This window comes from Dromiciops gliroides, chromosome 3 (genome assembly GCF_019393635.1).
Source record: "Dromiciops gliroides isolate mDroGli1 chromosome 3, mDroGli1.pri, whole genome shotgun sequence".
NCBI lineage: Eukaryota > Metazoa > Chordata > Mammalia > Microbiotheria > Microbiotheriidae > Dromiciops > Dromiciops gliroides.
This window is the reverse complement of record NC_057863.1, coordinates 569611021-569632200: the sequence shown is the minus strand read 5'-3', so window position 1 is coordinate 569632200 and position 21180 is coordinate 569611021. Positions and strand designations below refer to the sequence as shown.

The following is a 21180-nucleotide window of genomic DNA, read 5'->3' as shown; positions in this document are numbered from 1 at the left end:
CTGTAAAATGAGGAGATTGTGCTTGATTATCTATAAAGGTCTATGCAATTGACAAGTGCAAAACCATATAAAATACCTGTAATATACATGTTATATTAAAAAAAAAATTCCATCACTCATTGGTGAGAGTATAGCAGTAATCACTTTGGCGCTTAGAGTCGCCAGGACTGTTCACTTAATATGTTGATCTTCTCACCAATCAGTCTACATTTTGATTTGATTAGGGGCCTGGATTTTCCTGCTCCCATTATCATTGTCTTTATATCCATCCCAGCTTCCAGGTTCTAGGGCCAGCTCTGCCATTAACTCATTTTATGTACTTTAGCAAATTATTTACCTTCTCTGGGCCTCAGTTTCTCCATCTGGAAAATGAGAGGATTGTCAAGATGAACTTTCAGAACCCAGAGCCTTCGGCTAAAAATTGAAACAATAGCTTTAGATAATTAGGATATAAAATAAACCCACAAAAATCAACAGCCTTTCTGTATATTACTGACAAAACATAGTGGGAAGAGATAGAAAAAAATCTTATTTTGAACAAGTATATAATGTATAAAATCCATCTACCAAGATCTCTCCCTCCTAAGACATATTAATACAACTACAAAATACTCTTTATAGAAGTAAAGGGAGACTTAAATGATAGGAAAAATATTAATTTGCATAGTTGGGTCACTTCAATGTAATACAAATAAGGATATTAATTAAGTTACAGATTTGATGCCATGCCAAGCTACTGAGGGGTTATTTTATTGATCTAGACAAAGTATGGTTTAAGGATTCTTTAATTGATTTTCATCTTAATGCACAACAGATGCTTGAAAAGTCTAGGTAAAACTGGAATTCACTTAGGTTCATATGCATTTAAAAGAAAACAGTGGGCTACTTGTAGATATTTAAAGTGAATTGACCATTTTGGGATCACATAAGTTATTATTAGTTATATAAAAAATGATCAATGTTCTTTCTTTACGTGTGCGTCATATAGAATTTCATCTGTAAGCATCCTAGAAGGAAACTCATTCTTTGAAATTTTATTAGAACATACCTTTCCATTTCTTTTGCTACTGTGTAATTTAAGATTCTAAATGTGGATTCTAATGTGTTCCCCCAGTTTGGGGGAAACTGACTAAAAATCACTGATAAAACGAGTTTAGGTTTTTAAGGGTTTATTGGAAAATAGAAAGAAAAAGATTGAGAACAGAATTCTAACAGTCTGGCATTCCTATCTTTCCTCAAATCTCCTGTGAAGTCCTCTGCCGCCACCACCATCAAGTCCGGAAGCCAAAAAGCCCGCGCTCTCTGCCCCGGCTCCCTTTCCTCCTTCCTGTCTCCTCCCAGACCATAGGAGGCTCCTCCAGTTGATTGGCTGGTAAACTTGATAGACAGCACCCATGAGCAAGCGTCATTTCCTGACGCCAAGGAAAAGCCACAATGCCTCTGAGGCATTTTCCTCATGGTGGAGCTCTCCACAGCAAGTCTCCAGTAGGTGGCGTCATTCCAATCATTACACTACCATGATGTCAATAAGCAACTCTGTTATGAAAACATAGAGAACATTTTAAAAGTTGACAATCACTTATAAGAAATAATTTTATCCTATGTGTATATAGTCTTTGTGATTTTATTCCTATTAAATATACTCTATTAATTTTCTTGGAGAACATCAATGCCCTACTTTTATAGCATTATATATAAGGGCTAGCTGAGCCGGTTGAGGAGCAAAGCCCCCAACAAACAGTTTGATCCAGCATAATAGTGGATCAAAGGCAGCTAAGACAAGTGACTTTACCATTGTCTATGCTGATTTTGGAAGTGAACTTGGTGGAGCAAATGCTTTGTAGCAACTTTGGGTTTTAGGCCACCAGGGGTGTGTTGGAGCTACCTTGTACTTTCCTAACAGAGTCAGTTATTAAATTTTCAATTTAAATTGGAAATTGTCAAATATTCTAAGTCTTGGGCTTCATTTATTGTTTTGTTGATTAGACTTAAGAAAATTATGGAGAAAATGTTAATAATTCAGACAAAACTTAAAAGTGTGTCATGTGTACCTTTTTTCCCTAGGGAGCCAGTTGTTAAACATTTATTTACCAGCATACCCTTGGAGCAATATGCTTCCCAAGAACCAGACTGGTATAGTGGTATGCCTCTCATCATTGTGGGAAAGTGATTGTACTATCACTATATATTATATATAGTGATTATATAAATTACACATATATGACATTACAGATTATATATTATATATAATATATCACTACATCTATTAAGTGATTATTGCTATGTCTTATCAATTGAAACCCTTTTGTAAAATCTAATTGATATTCATTGATGAACTGATTATTGTTTTTCAGTAGTTTCTTAATCCCATTTAGGGTTTTGGGGGTTTTTTGAGTGGCAATGAGTGTTAAGTAACTTGCCCAGGGTTAACAGCTAGTAAGTGTCAAGTGTCTGAGGCCGGATTTGAACTCAGGTCCTCCTGAATCCAGGGCCTGTGCTTTATTGACTGCACCACCTAACTGCCCTTCATTTAGGGCTACTGGGGTGGTTTGCCATTTCTTTCTCCAGCCCATTTTACAGATAAGGACACTGAGGCAGAGTTAAGGGACTTACCCTGGATCACATAGCTAGTAAGTATCTGAGGCTGGTTTTGAACACAGGAAGAAGAGTCTTCCTGACTCTAGGCCCAGCACTCAATCCACTGTGTCACCTAACTGCACCCCAAAAGTATCTACTACACACCTACTACTTACTGTGGAAAGTAGAACAGATTACTAAATATACAAATAAGAGCTTTATAATAAACTGTTATATTCAATAATACACATAGCAAATATTAAGGGATCCTATGTGGCCATTCCCTCTCTACCTGAACACTTTCAATGAGAAGGAAATTCCTTCCTTCCTAACTTAGACAGCATTTGAATTTCATGGCTCAGTGTCATGTTACTCACTCTTTCCTGCTCAACAGTGGCCCAGCCTACTTCTGTCTCTTCAGCCTGGATGGCCATATTCTGAGAATATATGGAGCACAGAATTTTTTCTTCCTTGCACAGCTTATCCATTCTCATGATTTCCAACTTCTGCTTCTATGCTAATGACTTCCAACTTTTTATCTCCAGCTCTGACATCTCATAAGAGATGTTGTACCACAGTTTATGTTTGTTTGTTTTGGGGTTTTTTTTTTTGGTTTTGTTTTTTTGGTTTTGCGGGCAATGAGGGTTAAGTGACTTGCCCAGGGTCACACAGCTAGTATGTGTTGAGTGTCTGAGGCCAGATTTGAACTCAAGTCTTCCTGAATCCAGGGTTGGTACTTTATCTGCTGCACCATCTAGCTGCCCTTGTGGTACCACATTTTCACTTGAGGACATGAGTTCAAATCTCACCTCAGACACTTACTAGCTTTATGACCTGGGCAAGCCACTTAACCCCAATTGCTTTAAACATCTGGTCCTGATGTATATCTTGCCACTGGACCCAGATGGCTCTGGAGGAGAGAGGTTGTTGACCTTGTATAGTCTTCTCTCACTTAAATCCAAATTCACTGCAAATCATGACATTGCCCCATGTCATGGTCTTCTTCCAGAACAAAGGACAAACAAAAACAATCACTAGAAGTAATGATGAGTTGGTCCTACCATGAGAGTGAGGGAAAACTAAAGGACAGACCTAGTGATATCAAACAGAATGTGAAGAGAACTCAAGGAAGGTTCCTAACCATGTTGGGTTGATCCTCCATGGTGAATTTATGGGAAGACATTGGACAAAAGTTGTAGAGGATGGACTGCCGTGGTAGGAGCAACATCCTAGCCTCACCCCGCCCCCCCGCCACCACCTTCCATGCAAGTTGAGTATGGAAACTGCCTTGTTGTCCTTGAGATTTGATTCATTCAGGGGACTTGGGCTTGGGACATTGGCACAGCTTTCTGGTCACCTAACCACAAAACTAGGCAGGGCACAAGGGACTGCAGTCCCTCTCTCCCTTCTTGAGGCTCCTGATGGTAGATTAGCAGCAAGAATAACACTGGGAAATGGAGAGTGACTGAATCAAGTATTTTTTTTTTGTAGGGCAATGGGGGTTAAGTGACTTGCCCAGGGTCACACAGTTAGTAAGTGTCAAGTGTCTGAGGTCAGATTTGAACTCAGGTCCTCCTGAATCCAGGGCCAGTGCCTTATCCACTGTGCCACCTAGCTGCCCTCTGAATTAAGTCTTTATCCTGGATTAATACCTTCACTTTTCTGAACTTTGTTTCCCTGCTATGACCATGGAAATATACTTTTGTTAACGGTTCAACATATTACCAGTGGCTTATTTCATTCCAATTTCAAACCTAAACTACCAAGGAAGGGGCAGCTAGGTGACACGTTGGAGAGAGTACTGGCCCTGCAGTCAGGAAGACCTGAGTTCATATCCGGTCTCAGACACTTGACATACTTACTAGGTGTGTGACCTCGGAGAAATCACTTAACCCCATTGCCCCCCAAAACAAACAAAAAACTAAAACTAAAAACCAAACTACCAGGGAAATTAGGTCTAGCCTATCACAGCTGTGATTTGCATCACTGGAGGGAATCCTCACATTAATGAGATCTCAGCAGCAAAAAGAGCTGACATTTAGCTCTTCTGAGTCATTTGGTGGGAGTGATAGGGGGTAGAGAGGAGGCAACCATGCTTCCTTTTGCCTGGGGAAGTCACCGAGTTAGGGAATCCTATATACTCTGATCACAGCTCCCACACTGACCTCCAAAATTAATTCAGCTCATCCAGAGAAAGAAACAAGAGCCAGGGAGGGAATGAAGCCAGTGTGAGTGGCTGCACTAAGACTGAAAGAAAGGTAGAGATGTGGGGGACACCACCAGAGTCTCTGTAATCTTTTATATGAATCCCAAGTACAAGCCTACTGGTGTCTGTGCACCTTACCAGAGCATACTGGTGGGAGAGTGATGCTGAGTGAGTGCCTTAAGGATGAGCATTGCCGAGTGTTAGTTAATAAAGTTATTACATGCATACCTCATTTTATTGAGCTTTGGAGATATTAACATTTTTACAAACGGAAGGTATATGGCAACCCTGCATTAAGCAAGGCTGTTGGTGCCATTTTTCCAACAGCTTGTGCTCACATTGTGTCTCTGTGCCACATTTTGGTAATTCTCTTAATATTTCAAACTTTTTCATTATTATTATACCTGTTATGGTAATCAGTGATCAGTGATCTTAGATTTTACTATTGTAATTGCTTTGGGGTGCCATGAATCATACCCGTAGAAGATGGTGAAATTAATTAATAAATGTTTCATGTTCTTATTGCTACCGCAACCCCATCCCTCTCCCTCTCCTCAGGCCTTCTTTATTCCCAGAGACACAACAATATTGAAATTAGGCCAATTAATAGACCTACAATGGCCTGTGTGTTTAAGTGAAAAGAAGAGTCAATCAGTGTGGCAGACTTCATTGTTGTCTTATTTTAAGAAATTGCTGGGGCGGGGGAGGGGAAGCTAGGTGGCAGTAGATAAAGCACTGGCTCTGGATTCAGGAGGCCCTGAATTCAAATCTGGCCCCAGACACTTGATACTTACTAGCTGTGTCACCCTGGACAAGTCACTTAACCCTTACTGCCCCAGAAAATACCACTGCCACCCCAACCTTCAACAGCTATCACCCTCATCAGTCAGCAGGCATCAACAACAAGGCAAGATTGTCCACTAGCAAAAGATTATGACTTACTGAAGGCTCAGATGATGGTTAGCTTTTTTTTTTAGCAATAAAGTATGTTTAAGGTACATACATTGTTTTTTTAGACATAATACTGTTGCACACCTAATAGGCTACAGCATAGTGTAAACATAACATAAACACTAGTGTAATGATTGGAATGACGCCACCTACTGGAGACTTGCTGTGGAGAGCTCCACCATGAGGAAAATGCCTCAGAGGCATTGTGGCTTTTCCTTGGCATCAGGAAATGACGTTTGCTCATGGGTGCTGTCTATCAAGTCTACCAGCCAATCAACTGGAGGAGCCTCCTATGGTCTGGGTTGACTCAGGAGTAGAATTAACTACCTCACCTGTGGCCTAGCACAATCACTGGCTGTCTTGGAACCATAAGATATGGTATGATAACCTTTCCATAACATTTTCAGGTGTCATGAACACATACTAAATTTGGCTTTGATCCAGACACATGGTGGTAAAAAGTGTTACTGATTGCAAAACTACCCCAACCCTCTATTGGAAGTCTAAGGATATAAAGGAGGGAATGTAATGGAATTTACTAATTTGATCATTGACAATGCTATGCTAAGGTTTAGTAAAAAATACAGCAATTCAAACAGTTAAAGAAGAGAATCCAGCTTTCCAGACCAGAGTCCAGAATCCAGAATCCAGACCAGAGTCCAGAATCCAGTTTTCCAGACCAGAATCCAGTTTCCTCCTGATGACATCTTACTACTTCAAGAAGACAAGAGAACTCAGAGACTTTATATGAACTGTTTTGCTTTGTTAGTTTTTACTATCTCCTTTCTGTTATAATATACATCATCTGTAACATGTACCCTCTGCAGAGGCCCTCCCTTTGCAAGACTAATGTCAAAGCGTCGGTTCATGAGGACAAAAAAAAAAAAAATCGCCCCTCTGGACAAAACTTTCCTCTCTCCCTTTTCTATATTATTGTTCACATATTATTAGTTAGCAATAGTTATTATATTCTTTTTACTGTTCCATCAAGGAAACATTTTGTTTCTTGAGGAACAACAGGGGGGACTGTAATGATTGGAATGACGCCACCTACTGGAGACTTGCTGTGGAGAGCTCCACCATGAGGAAAATGCCTCAGAGGCATTGTGGCTTTTCCTTGGCGTCAGGAAATGACGTTTGCTCATGGGTGCTGTCTATCAAGTCTACCAGCCAATCAACTGGAGGAGCCTCCTATGGTCTGGGAGGAGACAGGAAGGAGGAAAGGGAGCCTTCGCAGAGAGCGCTGGGGGCCTTTTGGCTTCCTGACTTGATGGTGGTGGCGGCAGAGGACTTCACAGGAAATTTGAGGAAAGATAGGAATGCCAGGCTGTTAGAATTCTGTTCTCAATCTTTTTCTTTCTATTTTCCAATAAACCCTTAAAAACCTAAACTCGTTTTATCAGTGATTTTTAGTCAGTTTCCCCCAAACTGGGGGAACACATTAGAATCCACATTTAGAATCTTAAATTACACACTAGAAAACCAAAAAATTCATGTGATACTCTTTATAAAGGGAATATTTATTTTATTGTAGTAGTCTGGAACTGAACTTGCAATATCCCTCAGGTATGCCTGTACCTGTTGAGAAAGGGTGGACAATTTCATTGCCCAGGGCTCCACTCACAGTCCCTGTGATTTTCGCCTTCCATGGCTCCCACATCACTCTATACATCCCTTATTAGAATGTAAACACATTGAGGGTGGGAGCTATCTCACTTTTGTCTTTGTATCCCCACCTTCTAGCACAATGCCTGGCACGTAGTAGGCACTTCTTTGTCCTGTCAATTCAGTTGTAATTATCTATGTCTGGTGCTTGACTTCTCCTTTTAGGTTTTTTTGAAAATTATTGATGGCTACAGAAAATGGCTCATCCACCATCTTCTTAGTCATATCACTAGACCCTTTCCCTACAAAGGCTTCCATAATGTCAATCGCATCAAGTCTAAGTTCTACTCAGGGCTCTCTTTACCCATCTTAGCTGTTACTTACCAGTGCTCCCTTCCTTCTTCCTTGCTTTATCTACAAACATTCCCAATAAGGCTGCCCCTTCACTATTCTCTGGTTATTCCATACTTAGTCCTACTTCATCCCTTTGTTCATGCTTTTGCCTATGGTAGAAGGGCCTCTTTCCAATAGATGTTTTACTCATGCCTGAAAGTCCAACTCCAATCCTGCTTCCTTAATGAAACCTTTCTTGACTGTTTGGGACCACAGATTTCTCCCTACCTGCCTGAAATCCAACACACAATGAATGTCTGCAGTATTTTCTAATTTTCTTATGGAGACAAAGTCTCACCTATAGGAATGTAACCTCCTTAAAAGCAGATCTATGGTACAATGTAAAGGGCAGGGGCTCTTCAGAGGATATGGGTTCAGATTTTCTTTCTGACCTTTCCTACTTGCATGACCTTGGACAAATCGCATAACCTCTCTGAGTCTCAGTTCCCCTACTTCTAAAATGAGTCACTTGGACATAAGGTCTCCTCTAGAGCTATGATCTTGTACTGAATTTGAATCCCTTACAGTCTATACCAGTGCTAGGCAAACATTAAGTACTTAATAAATACTTGTTGGATTTAACTGTAATCTCAGGAAATCATAGCCCTTAACACTCATGAAGAAGACTTGCTAGTTTTTTGAAAGATGCTAAGAATCAATTTTGTGAAGACAAGATACTTTACATTTGGAGTTCAGAAGCTTAGAAAGTTAGCTCATGCTTTTAAAATACTACTTCATGTCCATGCCTAAGATTCACTTTGACACCACTGGAATAGCATAGCCAGAAATTCCTATCTCCAAAAAGTCTCCATGTACTGATCAGTGTTGTTAGACAAGAAATCTGTCAGGAGCAGAAATGCTCAAATTTTAAATACCATTAACATTTGTACTCCAGGTCTGCTTAGGTGGCTGCTAGGTGGCATAATGGATAGAGTGCTGGATCTCGTGTCAGGAAGACCTGAGTTCCAATGTAATGTCAGCTCCTTACTAGCCTTGTGACCCTGCACAAGTCACTTCACTCTGTTTGCCTCAGTTTCTTCATTTTTAAACTAAGCTAGAGAATGAAATGCTAATCCACAAAGAGTTGGACATGACTGAACAACAAGTCTACTTTGGTAAATAACTTAGGAAACTACTGGTGCCTGAGGGGTGTCAAGCAAGAACTTCATTGAATATTTTCTTGACTGGAGGAGACATTTGCTCCTGGAAAGCATGGGACAATTGACTGCCCTGGACTTCACTCACAATCCCTGTGATTCTCCATATCAAAAATCCATTTATATGGCTCCTACACTCCAAATGTAGGTTATATACCTCTAATAAAATGTAAGCATCTTGAGGGCAGGGAATGTCTTTATTTTGTATCCTCAGTATCTAGCACTATGTGCCTGTTACATGATGATTTTCTTAAGGAATAATTGCTTATTCATTCATTTGATCATTTGTTCATTCATTCATTTCCTATACCAGATGGATGCTAGGTCTGTCTCCTAATAATGATCAAATATCATATAGTGCCATCCAAAATAAAAACAATCTTCACGGATTTTTTTTTAACCAGCTTATCCACTGAATTGGTGATAAATGTTCATGACCCAATTAAAACATTTATTGTATTATTATTATTATTATTTAGGGGCAGCTAGAAAGTTTATTTGGTGAAAGCAGAGAGGAGGTGGGCCAAAGAGGACGTGTGGGGGTTGGAAGGAAGGATGTTGGTAACCCTGACAATGTAGTTAGTTGCTTCAGGGGTGAGAGGATCATTTTCCCACTGAGAAAGTTAGGGAATTCTTTGTGGAAAGGGGACTTTTGTTCTCAGCCAACAGCACCATCCAGACTAGCTCTTCATAGTTGATACAACCTTGCTATCCTCATGCCCTGCCACCAACACTTTCACTTCTTCCTCTGTCATCTTCTCACCCAGAGTGATGAGGATGTGCTGTATTTCAGCCCCCATGACTGTGCCATTCCCTTCCTTATCAAACACCCGAAGCCCCTCTCTGTAGTCTTCATATGTGCCCTGGTCCTTATTCTTTGCAGCATTGGCAGAAAGTGTTCAAAGTCCAGCACCTTCACATTCCTCTCATCACTCTTGGGATTCCCTAAAACCTTGAGCACCTCAGCATTGGTGGGATTCTGGCCCAGGGCCTGCATCACATCCCCCCACTGGCTGTATAAGATCTTTCCATCCCCATGTGGTCAAACAGCTGGAAGGCCCTCTTGAACTCAGCTCTGTGATCCTCCGTGAAGTCACACATCTTGGCTGTGCAGCTCAGTCTCTGCTGCTGCCTCTGCTGCTCTTCTGATGTATGTAATGGCTCCGTCTTGTATTATTTATTATTAAACATTTATTGTCTACAGTTTTGTTGTTGCCTTTGTTTTTATACTACAATCACTTCCTCTTGATCCTGGTCCTCACTCCTGCATTGAACCAACCCTTGTAACCAACCAACCAATCAATCAATCAATCAATCAATAAAGCATTTATTCCAGGCATTGTGCTATGGTCTGGGGATACAAATACAAAGGTGAAAATAGTTCCTGACCTCCAGGGACTTACATTCTAACAAAGAAAAACATTTGAACCAAACCAACCAACAGTAACTAGATCTGATGACATCACCACCTTCCACACCTACAGTCCCCTATGTCTCTATTGAGAGCAGAGAGGTCATCTTTGGGCTTTCTAGTGACTGCACTCCTGGTGTCTTTTTTTTAATACTAGCACTGGTTTCAGTGTAGCCTGCTGTTTCTGCTCCAGTCTCTTCTGCAGTCTCCCCTCCCATGTCCCTGGTTCCAGAACCATTTTCTCCACATTGTCTTGCAAGAAGGAGCTTGTAGGCAGCTGCTCTGTACTTTTTTGAAATGAGATTGTAGAGGACAGGGTTGATGGATGCACTCAGGTAGAAAAGCTGCAGAGCCACAATATTGAAGTACTGGGAGAAGTGCATTGTCCTGGAATCTTCGGTGTTGATATAAATGATCCTGCCAACATGAAAGGGCAACCAGCAAACTATAAAGGCCAGAACCACCACCACTACAAAGAGAAACAGACACATAAATTAACAAAGGCTCTTGCAAAGTGATTATGCTTCACTTAACATTCTTGGGATTTATCCAGGGAGTAACCATTCCTTTCATGAGAAACAATAGAATAAACAAGAGAGAAACATTTCTTTCTTTTTAAAAAATTATTTGTTTGCTTGTTTTTTTTGTGGGGCAATGAGGGTTAAGTGACTTGCCCAGGGTCACACAGCTAGTAAGTGTCTAGTGTCTGAGGTTGGATTTGAACTCAGGTCCTCCTGAATCCAGGGCTGGTGCTTTATGAGAGGAACATTTCTAACCCAACTCTAGTGTGTAAAGTTGACTTCAATAGGCATGAGCCTTAATTAGGGTCACCAGTAGTGATGACTGACATTTTATATATGTGATATCCAAAAAGGACAAAAGCTAGGACAAGTCATTTTGGCAACCTTACTTCCAAAAACCTCCTCTTAGGTATTGTAAAGATGGCTACTTTAATAAGTATCTAATTAATAATAGAGCTGTACATCTTTGGAACCTTTAACATTTTACTTTGGTCTTAAGAACAATTCACCATATGGATAGACTGAGTTAGGGGTGGGGTTGGACAGAGGCACTGTAGTAGAATACTGAAATGATCAGGGGCAAAGTAAAACTAGATTAAAGACTTGATTACTAACTATTCCATAGTAGCTCAGAACCATCAGGATCATAGAGTTTGAGGGCTCATCTGAATTCATCTAGCCCCTCCAATATTGCAGATAAGGAAAGCAAGGCCCCAGAGAGGTTAAGAGACTTGTCTAGGGTCTCAGTAGTAAGTCAAACTCAGGTCATCTGAATCCAGATTCAGCACTTTTGTGCAGAAATCTGACCTCTTAGTTATATTCAAATGTAATATGTTTTGCACTAGATACTGAAGGTAAGTCATAATTCCTTAGCCCACGGGGGGGGGGGGGGGCGGGGATGGTGATTAAAGAATCGGCACTAATAGCCATAATACAAAGCAGAATGTGTTAACTGCAGGACTGTTGGAATGTAGTAAAATCAGAAGAGATCTACCTTCCTTTCTTTTTCTTAGGCGGTGGGGGGGAATGTGGGTAGGTAAAATGTAGGAACATCTTGTTCTTAGCTTACCCAGAGCCAGAGATAGCTTTCTTGAGACCAGAGAAGAATGGGACCGAAGTAAAAGAGATTCCACCCAAAAGACAATGGATCTATTTGGGGCTAGAGAAAGAAGGTTTCTGGGAAGTCTACATTCTTCCTCCCCACCCCCCCCCCCCAAGAAAAAAAATCCACCACATCAAGATCCTGATTGGTCAAATAGGATGAAAGCTACCCTAAATGGCTGTGGATGATGGTCTGTGGAGTTGAATTGGGTTAAGACTTGGGGATACCTTTTGGAGGGTTGAATGTATATGCGTGGGAGAAGGGGGAAGGGAGAAAGAGGTAAAAGACGGAAGATTAGAGAAGAGGAAGAAAAAAATGAAGAGTGAAAAAAGAAGAGGAAGAAGAGAAGGAAAAGAGAAAGAGAGAAAAAGGAGGAAGGAGGAAAAAAGGGAGGCGTAGACCAAGGAGAAAGGGAGACTGAAGAGGAAGAAGAGGAGTCTCGAGGAGCAAAAGGAGGAGGAGCCCGAAGCTTTCCACATTTCACCCGACGCCCGCTCCCTCCGCTCCCTTCCTTACCGAGGACCCGCACGGTCTGCCGATGGTCTTTCTCCCGGCCGGAGGCTGCTGGCCCCCGCAGCGGAGCCCCACTCCTCCACAGCGCCCGGCCGATCAGTCCGTAGAGGACAGTAAGGCACAGCATGGGCACGAAGAAGTAGGCGGTGGTGACCCACAGCATGACGCGCAGGGCGCCCAGATGCTCCCGGCTTGGCCGGCACTCCCGACTGAACATCGCTGCTGCCGCCGCCGCCGCGCTCCCCGATGGAGCGGCCTGGGCGGGCGTCCCAGAGGAGGCCTGGGCAATCAGCTGGCTGGTCTCGGAGGGCAAGAAGAGAGGGGCGGCCGGCCAGGTGCCATTGGCGGCCAGCGTCCTGTCCTTCGCTTCGTCGGGGGCCGGGTCCTGCTCGACGCCCACTAGAAAGAAGAAGGGGCCAGCGGAGAGCAGCGCTACGACCCAGAGCGCAGCAATGAGCGCCCGCACGCGGCGGCGGGTGATGAGGACGCGGGCGCGCAGTGGGTAGCAGATGGCCAGGTAGCGCTCCACGCTCAGCGCCGTGATGTGCAGCAGGCTGGCGTAGGTGCAGCCCTCGCCCAGGTAGAGCGAGAGGCGGCAGAGCAGCTGCCCGAAGACCCAGGGTCGGGAGCGCCACAGGCGGTACAGGTCGAAGGGGAGGCCGAGCAGGATGAGCAGGTCGGACACGGCCATGCTACCCAGGTACAGGTTGGTGGTGGTCCGCATGTCCCGGTAGCGCCGGATGAGCAGCACAGTCACCACGTTGCCGCTCACCCCGACGGCAAACAAGCCCAGGCACACGGCTGTCACGGGCACCAGAGCGCCCAAGGGGAAGGGGGAGCAGCGGCTCTCGTCGCAACGCGGCAGGGACCACTGCCGGGTCTCCGGGGCTCCGCCATCGGTGCTGTCGCTGTCGCTGCTGTTCCAGGGGCCACCCATGACCGCTGAGGGCAAGCGGGGCTGGTTGGGGGACTTTAGCGCATTCTGGCTAGGGCCCCTTCCTTATCCACGAGGGAAGGTTCCTTCCTTCTCTTCTCTTCTCGTAAAAAGAGTTAGGAGAGTGGGATGGAATGACTGGCGAGGACAGATGCTCTGGGAGCCCTTCACTGCGCGGGTCTCAGGCACTACGACCGCTGGTGGAGACCAGCCCGAGGCTCTCCTAACCCGACCCTACAGTCTCCGCCTCCTTCTACTGCCCTCATCGCGCTCCACCAGTGCCTGCTTCCTGACAGACCCTGGGACACTTGGCCTTCATCTCTCTCCACCTGCAACCTGCAAGGGCAGGCGCTCTTGCTGCCTTTTGGGAAGAGATTTTTGAGCCTTAATGAAGTTACTTCAATGAGCGCAGGGAACAAGCATTTGTCAGGGGAGAAGAAGGAAGAGACCAACCAAGGAAGTACTGTGCGCTCAGTTTCTTCAGCATAATCTCTTTAAAACAATCTTAGCTTTGGGCTCACTTCAGTTTATAGTACAACAGTTTGGTAGGGGAGAAAGGAGCATTGGACTGGGAGTCAGGAGATCTGGGATTTTTGTCTTGGGTCTGACACCAAACAACTTTATAATAGATATTACAACTTTCTTGGGTCTCAGTTATAAAATAAAGGGAACTAGAAAGAGGAGTTACCTTTCATCACTACTATCCTATCATATGAACTGACTACCCTCCTTATCTCCTCATTTAGGGAACAAAACTTAAATATAATATATTACATTGTCAATATTAATATCCATGTGTTGTTCAGCCCTGTTGACTCTTCCTGACTCTGTGGACCATAGCATGCTGTCCATGGGGTTTTCTTGGCAAAGATACTGGAGTGTCTAGCTGCACCAGATCTCAAACTGTAATTATAAATCGGTAACTATCAAAACAATCTGGTACTGTCTAAGCGATGGAGTGGTGGATGAGTGGAACATAATAGACGTGAATTACAGTAAATGTATCTTGTATAAAGTAAATATATAAATTACAGTAAATGACTATAGTAGTCTAATATATGACAAACCCAAAGATACAAGCTTTTGGAACAAAAACTCATTATTTGACAAAAACTTTTGGGAAAACTGGAAAACAGTATGACAGAAACTAAGTATAGATTAATATCTCACACTGTGTACTAAAATAAGGTCAAAATGGGTATGTGATTTACACATAAAGGGTGATACCATAAGCAAATTAAGAGAGTATGGGAGAGTTTATCTGTCAGATCTACAGACAGGAGAAGGATTTAGGACCAAAGAAGATATAGAGAACATTACAAAATGTAAAACAGATAATTTTGATTATACAAAATTAAAAAGCTTTTCAACAAACAAACCAATGGAAAGCAGAAAACTGGGAAAGAATTTTTGCAACAAGTATCTCTGATAAAGGCCTCATTTCTCAAATATATAGATAACTAACTAAGTCAAATTTATAAAAATACTAGTCATTCCCCAATTGATAAATGATCAAGGGATATGAACAGGCAGTTTTCAGACAAAGAAATTAAAGCTATCCATAGTCATATGAAAAAATGCTCTAAATCACTATTGATCAGAGAAATGCAAATTAAAACAACTCGGAGGTATCACCTCACACCTATCAGAGTGCCAAATATATATAAAAAAAGGAAAATGTTGGATGTTGGAGGGATGTGGGAACACTGGGTTGCTAATTCACTGTTGGTACACTTGTGAACTCATCCAACCATTCTGGAGAGCAATTTGGAACTATGAAACTGTGCATACCCTTTGATCCCACAATATCACTGCTAGGTTTATATCTCAAAGACATCCCCCCAAAAGAGAAAAAAAAACCTAGTTGTACAATATTTATAGCAGCTCTTTTTGTGGTGGCTAAGAATTGGAAATCGAAGGAAGGCTCATCAATTGGGGAACAGCTAAAAAGCTATGGTACATGATTGTAATGGAATGTTATTGTGCTATAAGAAATGACAAGCACGATGATTTCAGAAAGGCCTGGAAAAACTTAAATATAGACATATATAGTGAAGTGAGCAGAACCAGGAGAATGTTGTACACAGTGACAGCAATATTGTTTGAGGAAGAACTGTGAATGACTTAACTACTCCCAGCAATACAATGATCCAAGACAATGCCAAAGAACTAATGATTAAAGCACACTCCAAAGAAAGAACTGATATTGATAAACACAGGCTGAAAAAAGCTATTTTTCACTTTATTTCTTTCATTTTTTCTTGTCTTTGAGTCTTATACAAAAGGACTAATGTGGAAATGTTTTACTTAATAGTACATGTACAACTTATATCTGATTACTTATTGCCTCAGGAAGGGGAAGGGGAGGGAGGGAAAGAGGGATAGAATTTGAAACTCAAAACTTTAAATAAACTGTTTATGAAAAAAGGATACTGGAGTGATTTGCCATTTCTTTCTCCAATGTATTAAGACAAATAGAGGTTAAGTGACTTGCCCAAGGTCACACAGCTATTAAATGTCTGAGATATGGGGCAGCTAGGTGGCGCAGTGGATAGAGCATCGGCCCTGAAGTCAGGAGTACCTGAGTTCAAATCCGACCTCAGACACTTAACACACACTTACTAGCTGTGTGACCTTGGGCAAGTCACTTAACCCCAATTGCCTCACTTAAAAAAAAAAAAAAGTCTGAGACACACCTCAGGTCTTCCTGACTCCAGGGCAGTCGTTCTATCCACTGAGCCACTACACTCCCTCTGTGTACAGATGTGTATGTATGCATGTATGCATGTATGTATGTATGTACACAAATATACATATACTATATATATATATAATTATTTTATAATTTTCACAGAGCACTGATTAACACTGAAAAACCCAATCTGTTCTCAAAAGACCCTTGGCTCTGTAACGTGCTTACCACTTATTGGTGTACTGCCTTGAATTATTTTAAAAAAGATTAATGCCTTTTATTTTTGGATGACATTTATTTTGAAGTATATCCCTTCCTTGCCTGTTGTACCTTCTCATGTATCATGATTTAAAAAATACCACCACCAAGTTAAGCCACACCCACCAATATATAATTTGGATCTCACTGTATATGTTCTGCTCCACAAGTATCAATCAATTAACAATGAATTTACTAATGGAAGTGCTTCATTTGTGGCAAGCACTGTGGAAAGCCCTGGGGAAACAAAACCAAGTATGAGCTGGCCCTTAGTCAAGAAGCTTTGATTCTCTATTTGGTAAGATGACATGTATGTATAGTCATATATAAAGAAAATACAAGGGGCAGCTAGGTGGCGCAATGGATAAAGCACCAGCCCTGGATTCAGGAGGACCTGAGTTCAAATTCGGCCTCAGACACTTAACACTTACTAGCTGTGTGACCCCTGGGCAAGTCACTTAACCCCAATTGCCTCACCAAAAAAAAAAAAAAAACATACAACTTAGTCTTGGCAGCTCTTTTTGTGGTGGCAAAGAATTGGAAATTGAGAGGATGCCCATCAGCTGGGGAAAGGCTGAATAAGTTGTGGTATATGAATCTAATGGGATACTATTATGCTGTAAGAAATGATGAGCAGGCAGATTTTAGAAAAACCTGGAAAGACTTACATGAACTTGCATGATGCTGAGTAAAGTGAACAGAACCAGGAGAACATTAACAGCAACATTGTGATAGACGTAGCTCTTCTCAGCAATACAATGATCCAAGACAATTCCAAAGGACTCATGCTCTCCACATCCAGAAAAAGAACTATGGAGTCTGAATACAGATGGAGGCATACTGTTTTCACTTTTTTTTTCTTTCTTGTGGTTTTTCCCTTTTGTGGAAATATGTTTAAATAATTGTACATATGTAACTTAAAAAATAAAAGTCTTGGAAGTGAGAGGACACTGTGAAAGGGGAGATAGAAGGGAAAATAGATTGCAGGAATGGCATGGCGGTGGGGGGAGTCCAGGAAAGGCTTCACCTAGGAGTGGTTCTTGAGCTGAGTCTTAAAGAAGGGGATTTTAAAAAATAGAGGTGAGGGGGAAGTACATCCTAGGCATGGGGGCCATGCCAGGAAAAAGGTAAGGAGATGGAAGATGAAGTGTGGTATGTGAAGAACAGCAAGAAGGCCAATTTGGATGGACTGAAGAGCATAAGAAGGGGAGTAATGTAAGTTCAATTCAGGCTTAAGGACTTTAGTGCCAGTCAGAAGAGTTTGTATTTTTCCTACTGACTAAGAGAACCATTGGAGTTTGTTGAATAGAAGAGTGATAGAGTCATACCTGTACTTAAAGAAATCCCTTCAGGCATCCTTCTGTGGAGCATAGATTGAAGAGGAGAAAGACTGGAGGCAGGGAGACCAATTAGGAGCTAAGTGGTGAAGTGAATAGAGTGACCTGGAGTCAGGAAGTCCCCAGTTCAAATTCTGCTTCAGATACTTCCTAGCAGTGTAACCTTGGGCAAGTGACTTAACTGCTGTCGGCCTCAGTTTCCTCAACTGTAAAATGGGGGTAATAATAGTACCTACCTCTCAGAGTTGTTGTGAGGATCAAATGAGATATTTGTAAAATAATTAGAATAGTGCCTGGCACATAGTAGGCTTGTTTCCTTCCCAAGGCAATGGTCCAGCAGTCCTGGGTTCTTACAGCTGCACAGCAGTCTTGTTACTTTTTGCTGATTTAATCTCTTTCAACTCACAGCAACTGTTCCAAATCTCTTTTCAAGTGACTTGTGCTAGTCCTTCCCCTGTCATTAGAGGAGAGACAGAGAGGCAGAGGCAGAGACAGACAGACAGACAGACAGACAGACAGACACACACACACACACACACACACACACACACACAGAGAGAGAGAGAGAGAGAGAGAGAGAGAGAGAGAGAGAGAGAGAGAGAGAGAGAGAATGAATATGAATTTAGTTAAGTACTTACCATGTGCCAAGGACTGGGTATACAAATACAAGCAAAGAAGCCAGTCACTGCCCTCAAGGTTAAATTCTAATGTGAGAATACATCTTTTAAAGGGATGAGCGAGGCTGGAAATAGTTTTTGGGGCAGTGACCAGTCAGAAAAGGGGCCATAGGGTGGAGATTTCTCCAGGGTGGCCTGCTAGTTGGTGAACCTCTGTCTTTAATTTCCAGTCCCTCTTTATCCACTAACCTCAAATCCCCCCATTCTTGAAATACCCTCCTGTGATTCTGCCATTCCTTCAATCTATTTTCCTTTCTCTCTTCCCTTTCACAGCCAAACTAAGAGAAAAAGGCACCTACAGTTGTTGCCTTCCATTTTCCATCTCCCACTTGCTTTTCAACCCCTTGTAGTCTGGCTTCTGACACCACTCAAATCCACAGCCCTCTCTAACTTTGACAAAGATCTCTTAATGCTCCATCCAGCAGCCTTCTGTCCACTCTTATGCTTAACTCCTCTGCAGTGTTTGATTCCATTGACCATTCTCTCTTTTTGGATACTCTCTTCTTCATGTTCTCCTACCCTGTTTGACCATTTTTCTCAGTCTACATTGCTGGATCAGCATCCATGTCCATCCCCTATGTGTGGGTGTACAACAGGATTTTCTTCTGGGTCTTCTCTCTATATGTTTTCTTTCTTGGTGATTTTATCTGTGTCCATGGGTTCGATGATCATGTCTATGTAGATGACTCCAAAATCTCCCTCAGACTTCTTTTCTCTCCTGAACTCTATCTGTTAGACATCTCCATCTGGATGGTCTGTAGCCATCTCAAATTTAATGTGTCCAAAATGGAACTCATTATCTTTTCCCCTTAGTGTTTCTTTGTCTTTTTTTCTCCTGAGGGGACCACCATCCTTTCTAGGTATCCAGGTATATGTCTTGTGAGTGAGATTTTCCCCATCCTTTAGTTAGAAGAGATTCACCATAGTTATAAGTGATTTGATTAAGATAATAAGCAATATATTAACTGAAAATTGTGATTTATTATATTTAGATATTATTTTGTTACAACTACATAAGGTCAAAAGGTTAAGTCTCTCTTCTGTCTAACTTTCCAATGTCAAGCATTAATATCACAAGATATAGTAGTCAGAAATGATATATTTTAGTAACCACGAGTGACATACTTTTCTCAAGGAGTTCATGCTGCTGACCAATGGCCTGACAATGACCCACCCTATTGTCATCATAATGCTGACATTTATGGTCATTTAGGTAGTTCCTCATATTTCCTAAGATTATGTTTTTAATTTTAGAAGCGCAACTAATCAAGATTAATAAAATGTTGTATAAGTGTAACTTTTGGAAGGGTATATAAACCCATGGATTTTGTAACTCTGGGTCTTTCAGGCCCAACGCCTGGATGGCCGGCTTTATTGGGAGACTAAAACTCTCTCAATAAACCTATTGGCTTTGTTGGGGGACTAACCCTCTCTCAATAAACCTATTTGCTTCAGCCTGGAAACTTTGTTGTTTTTGTTCTTCTGTCGGACTTAAAAATTTCCCTGACAGTCTTTATCAATCTGTGAAGCCAACACCTATGTTGAGAAAGGCTGATGGTTAAATGCTCTTAAGGGCAGCATGGTTCTAAGCTCTTGACTGACATCCTTGCCTCCCTGTCTCCACTTTCAAAAGTTCACATGTATTCCCTCCCATATCCAATCTTGCTAGTCTTGGTATGCTTATTGTGTTAGCCCAGGATTCTGATAGGGCAAATGGAACTATTTCAGGAAGTTAGTATACTGACAAGGGCTAGAAGGTGCCTGTGCTTAGTTATTATATTCCTTCATGGAAGTCTTACTCCAATACCTCATGGACATGTGAAGGGACACCAGGGTGCTGGAAGGCTTTGCCACTGGAGTGTAAGCTTTGGCAGATCCTATAAAACTGGAAAGACTCTGATTACAGACCTGTCAATTTGATATGTTTTGCCCACAGGCAGCATTTAGCTAGCGTGTTTCATTACTCAGAGGATTGGACACAAGTTGGTGAATTCCTCTCCCTTTTTTTTTATCATAAAAGTATTTTATTATTTCCTAGTTACATGTAGAAATAATTTTCAACATTCGTTTTTATAAGATTTCTAGTTTCAAATTTTTTTCCCTCCCTCCCTTCCCTCCCCCTTCCCAAGACAGCAAGCAATCTGATATAGTTTATATATGTACAATCACATTAAACATATTTCTGCATCAGTAATGTTGTGAAAGAAGAATCAGAACAAAAGGGAAAAACCTCAAAAAAGAAAAACAAAAAAGTAGAAACAGTATGGTTCAATCTGTATCCAGATTCCACAGTTCTTTTTTTCTGGATGTGGAGAGCATTTTCCATCATGAGTCCTTTGGAATTATCTTGGATTGTTGTATTTCTGAGAAGAGTTAAGTCTATCACAGTTGATCATCATGCAATATTGTTCATACTGTGTACAATGTAATAAACATTCTTTTAAAGTTTTGAGTTCCAAATTCTATCCCTCCCTCCTTTTCTCCCTCCCTTCCTCTTCCCTGAAGTGGTAAGCAAGCAGATATAGGTTATACATATGCTATTATGCAAAATATTGCTATATTAGTCATTTTGTATAAGAAGACTCAAATAAAAGGGAAAAAGTGGAAGAAAGTAAAAAATAGCATGCTTCAATCCATGTTCAATCAATATCAGTACCTTCTTGGGAAGTGGACAGCATGCTTCATCACTTGTCCTTTGGGATTGTCTTGGATCATTGTATTGCTGAGAATAGGTCATTCACAGTTCTTCATTAAATAATATTGCTGTCTCTGTACACAAGGTTCTTTTGGTTTTCTTAACTTCACTACACATCAGTTCATGTAAGTCTTTCCAGGCTTTTCTGAAA

The 21180-nt window shown here is 41.6% G+C and overlaps 1 protein-coding gene and 1 pseudogene across 1 annotated transcript; both read right to left on the bottom strand.

Moving 5' to 3' along the window:
- Positions 1-9492: 9492 nt before the first annotated feature.
- On the bottom strand, positions 9493-9990 carry LOC122747957 (annotated as a pseudogene).
- Positions 9991-10228: 238 nt separating this feature from the next.
- On the bottom strand, positions 10229-14453 carry MLNR (motilin receptor). The gene is made up of 2 exons (XM_043997418.1): positions 12440-14453; positions 10229-10769 (listed from the first exon to the last, which is right to left on the bottom strand). Exons 1-2 carry the CDS (start codon positions 13371-13373, stop codon positions 10378-10380), a joined length of 1326 nt encoding a protein of 441 aa, XP_043853353.1. The 5' UTR covers positions 13374-14453; the 3' UTR covers positions 10229-10377.
- Positions 14454-21180: the final 6727 nt, after the last annotated feature.

What these genes read in the sequence shown, in the direction of transcription:
- MLNR (XM_043997418.1), bottom strand. Translation starts at nt 13,373, where the DNA reads ATGGGTGGCCCCTGGAACAGCAGCGACAGCGACAGCACCGATGGCGGA. An exon ending in GCAGACCGTGCGGGTCCTCG is followed by an intron (nt 10,770 to 12,439) that starts GTAAGGAAGGGA and finishes TTCTCTTTGTAG; the next exon opens with TGGTGGTGGTTCTGGCCTTT.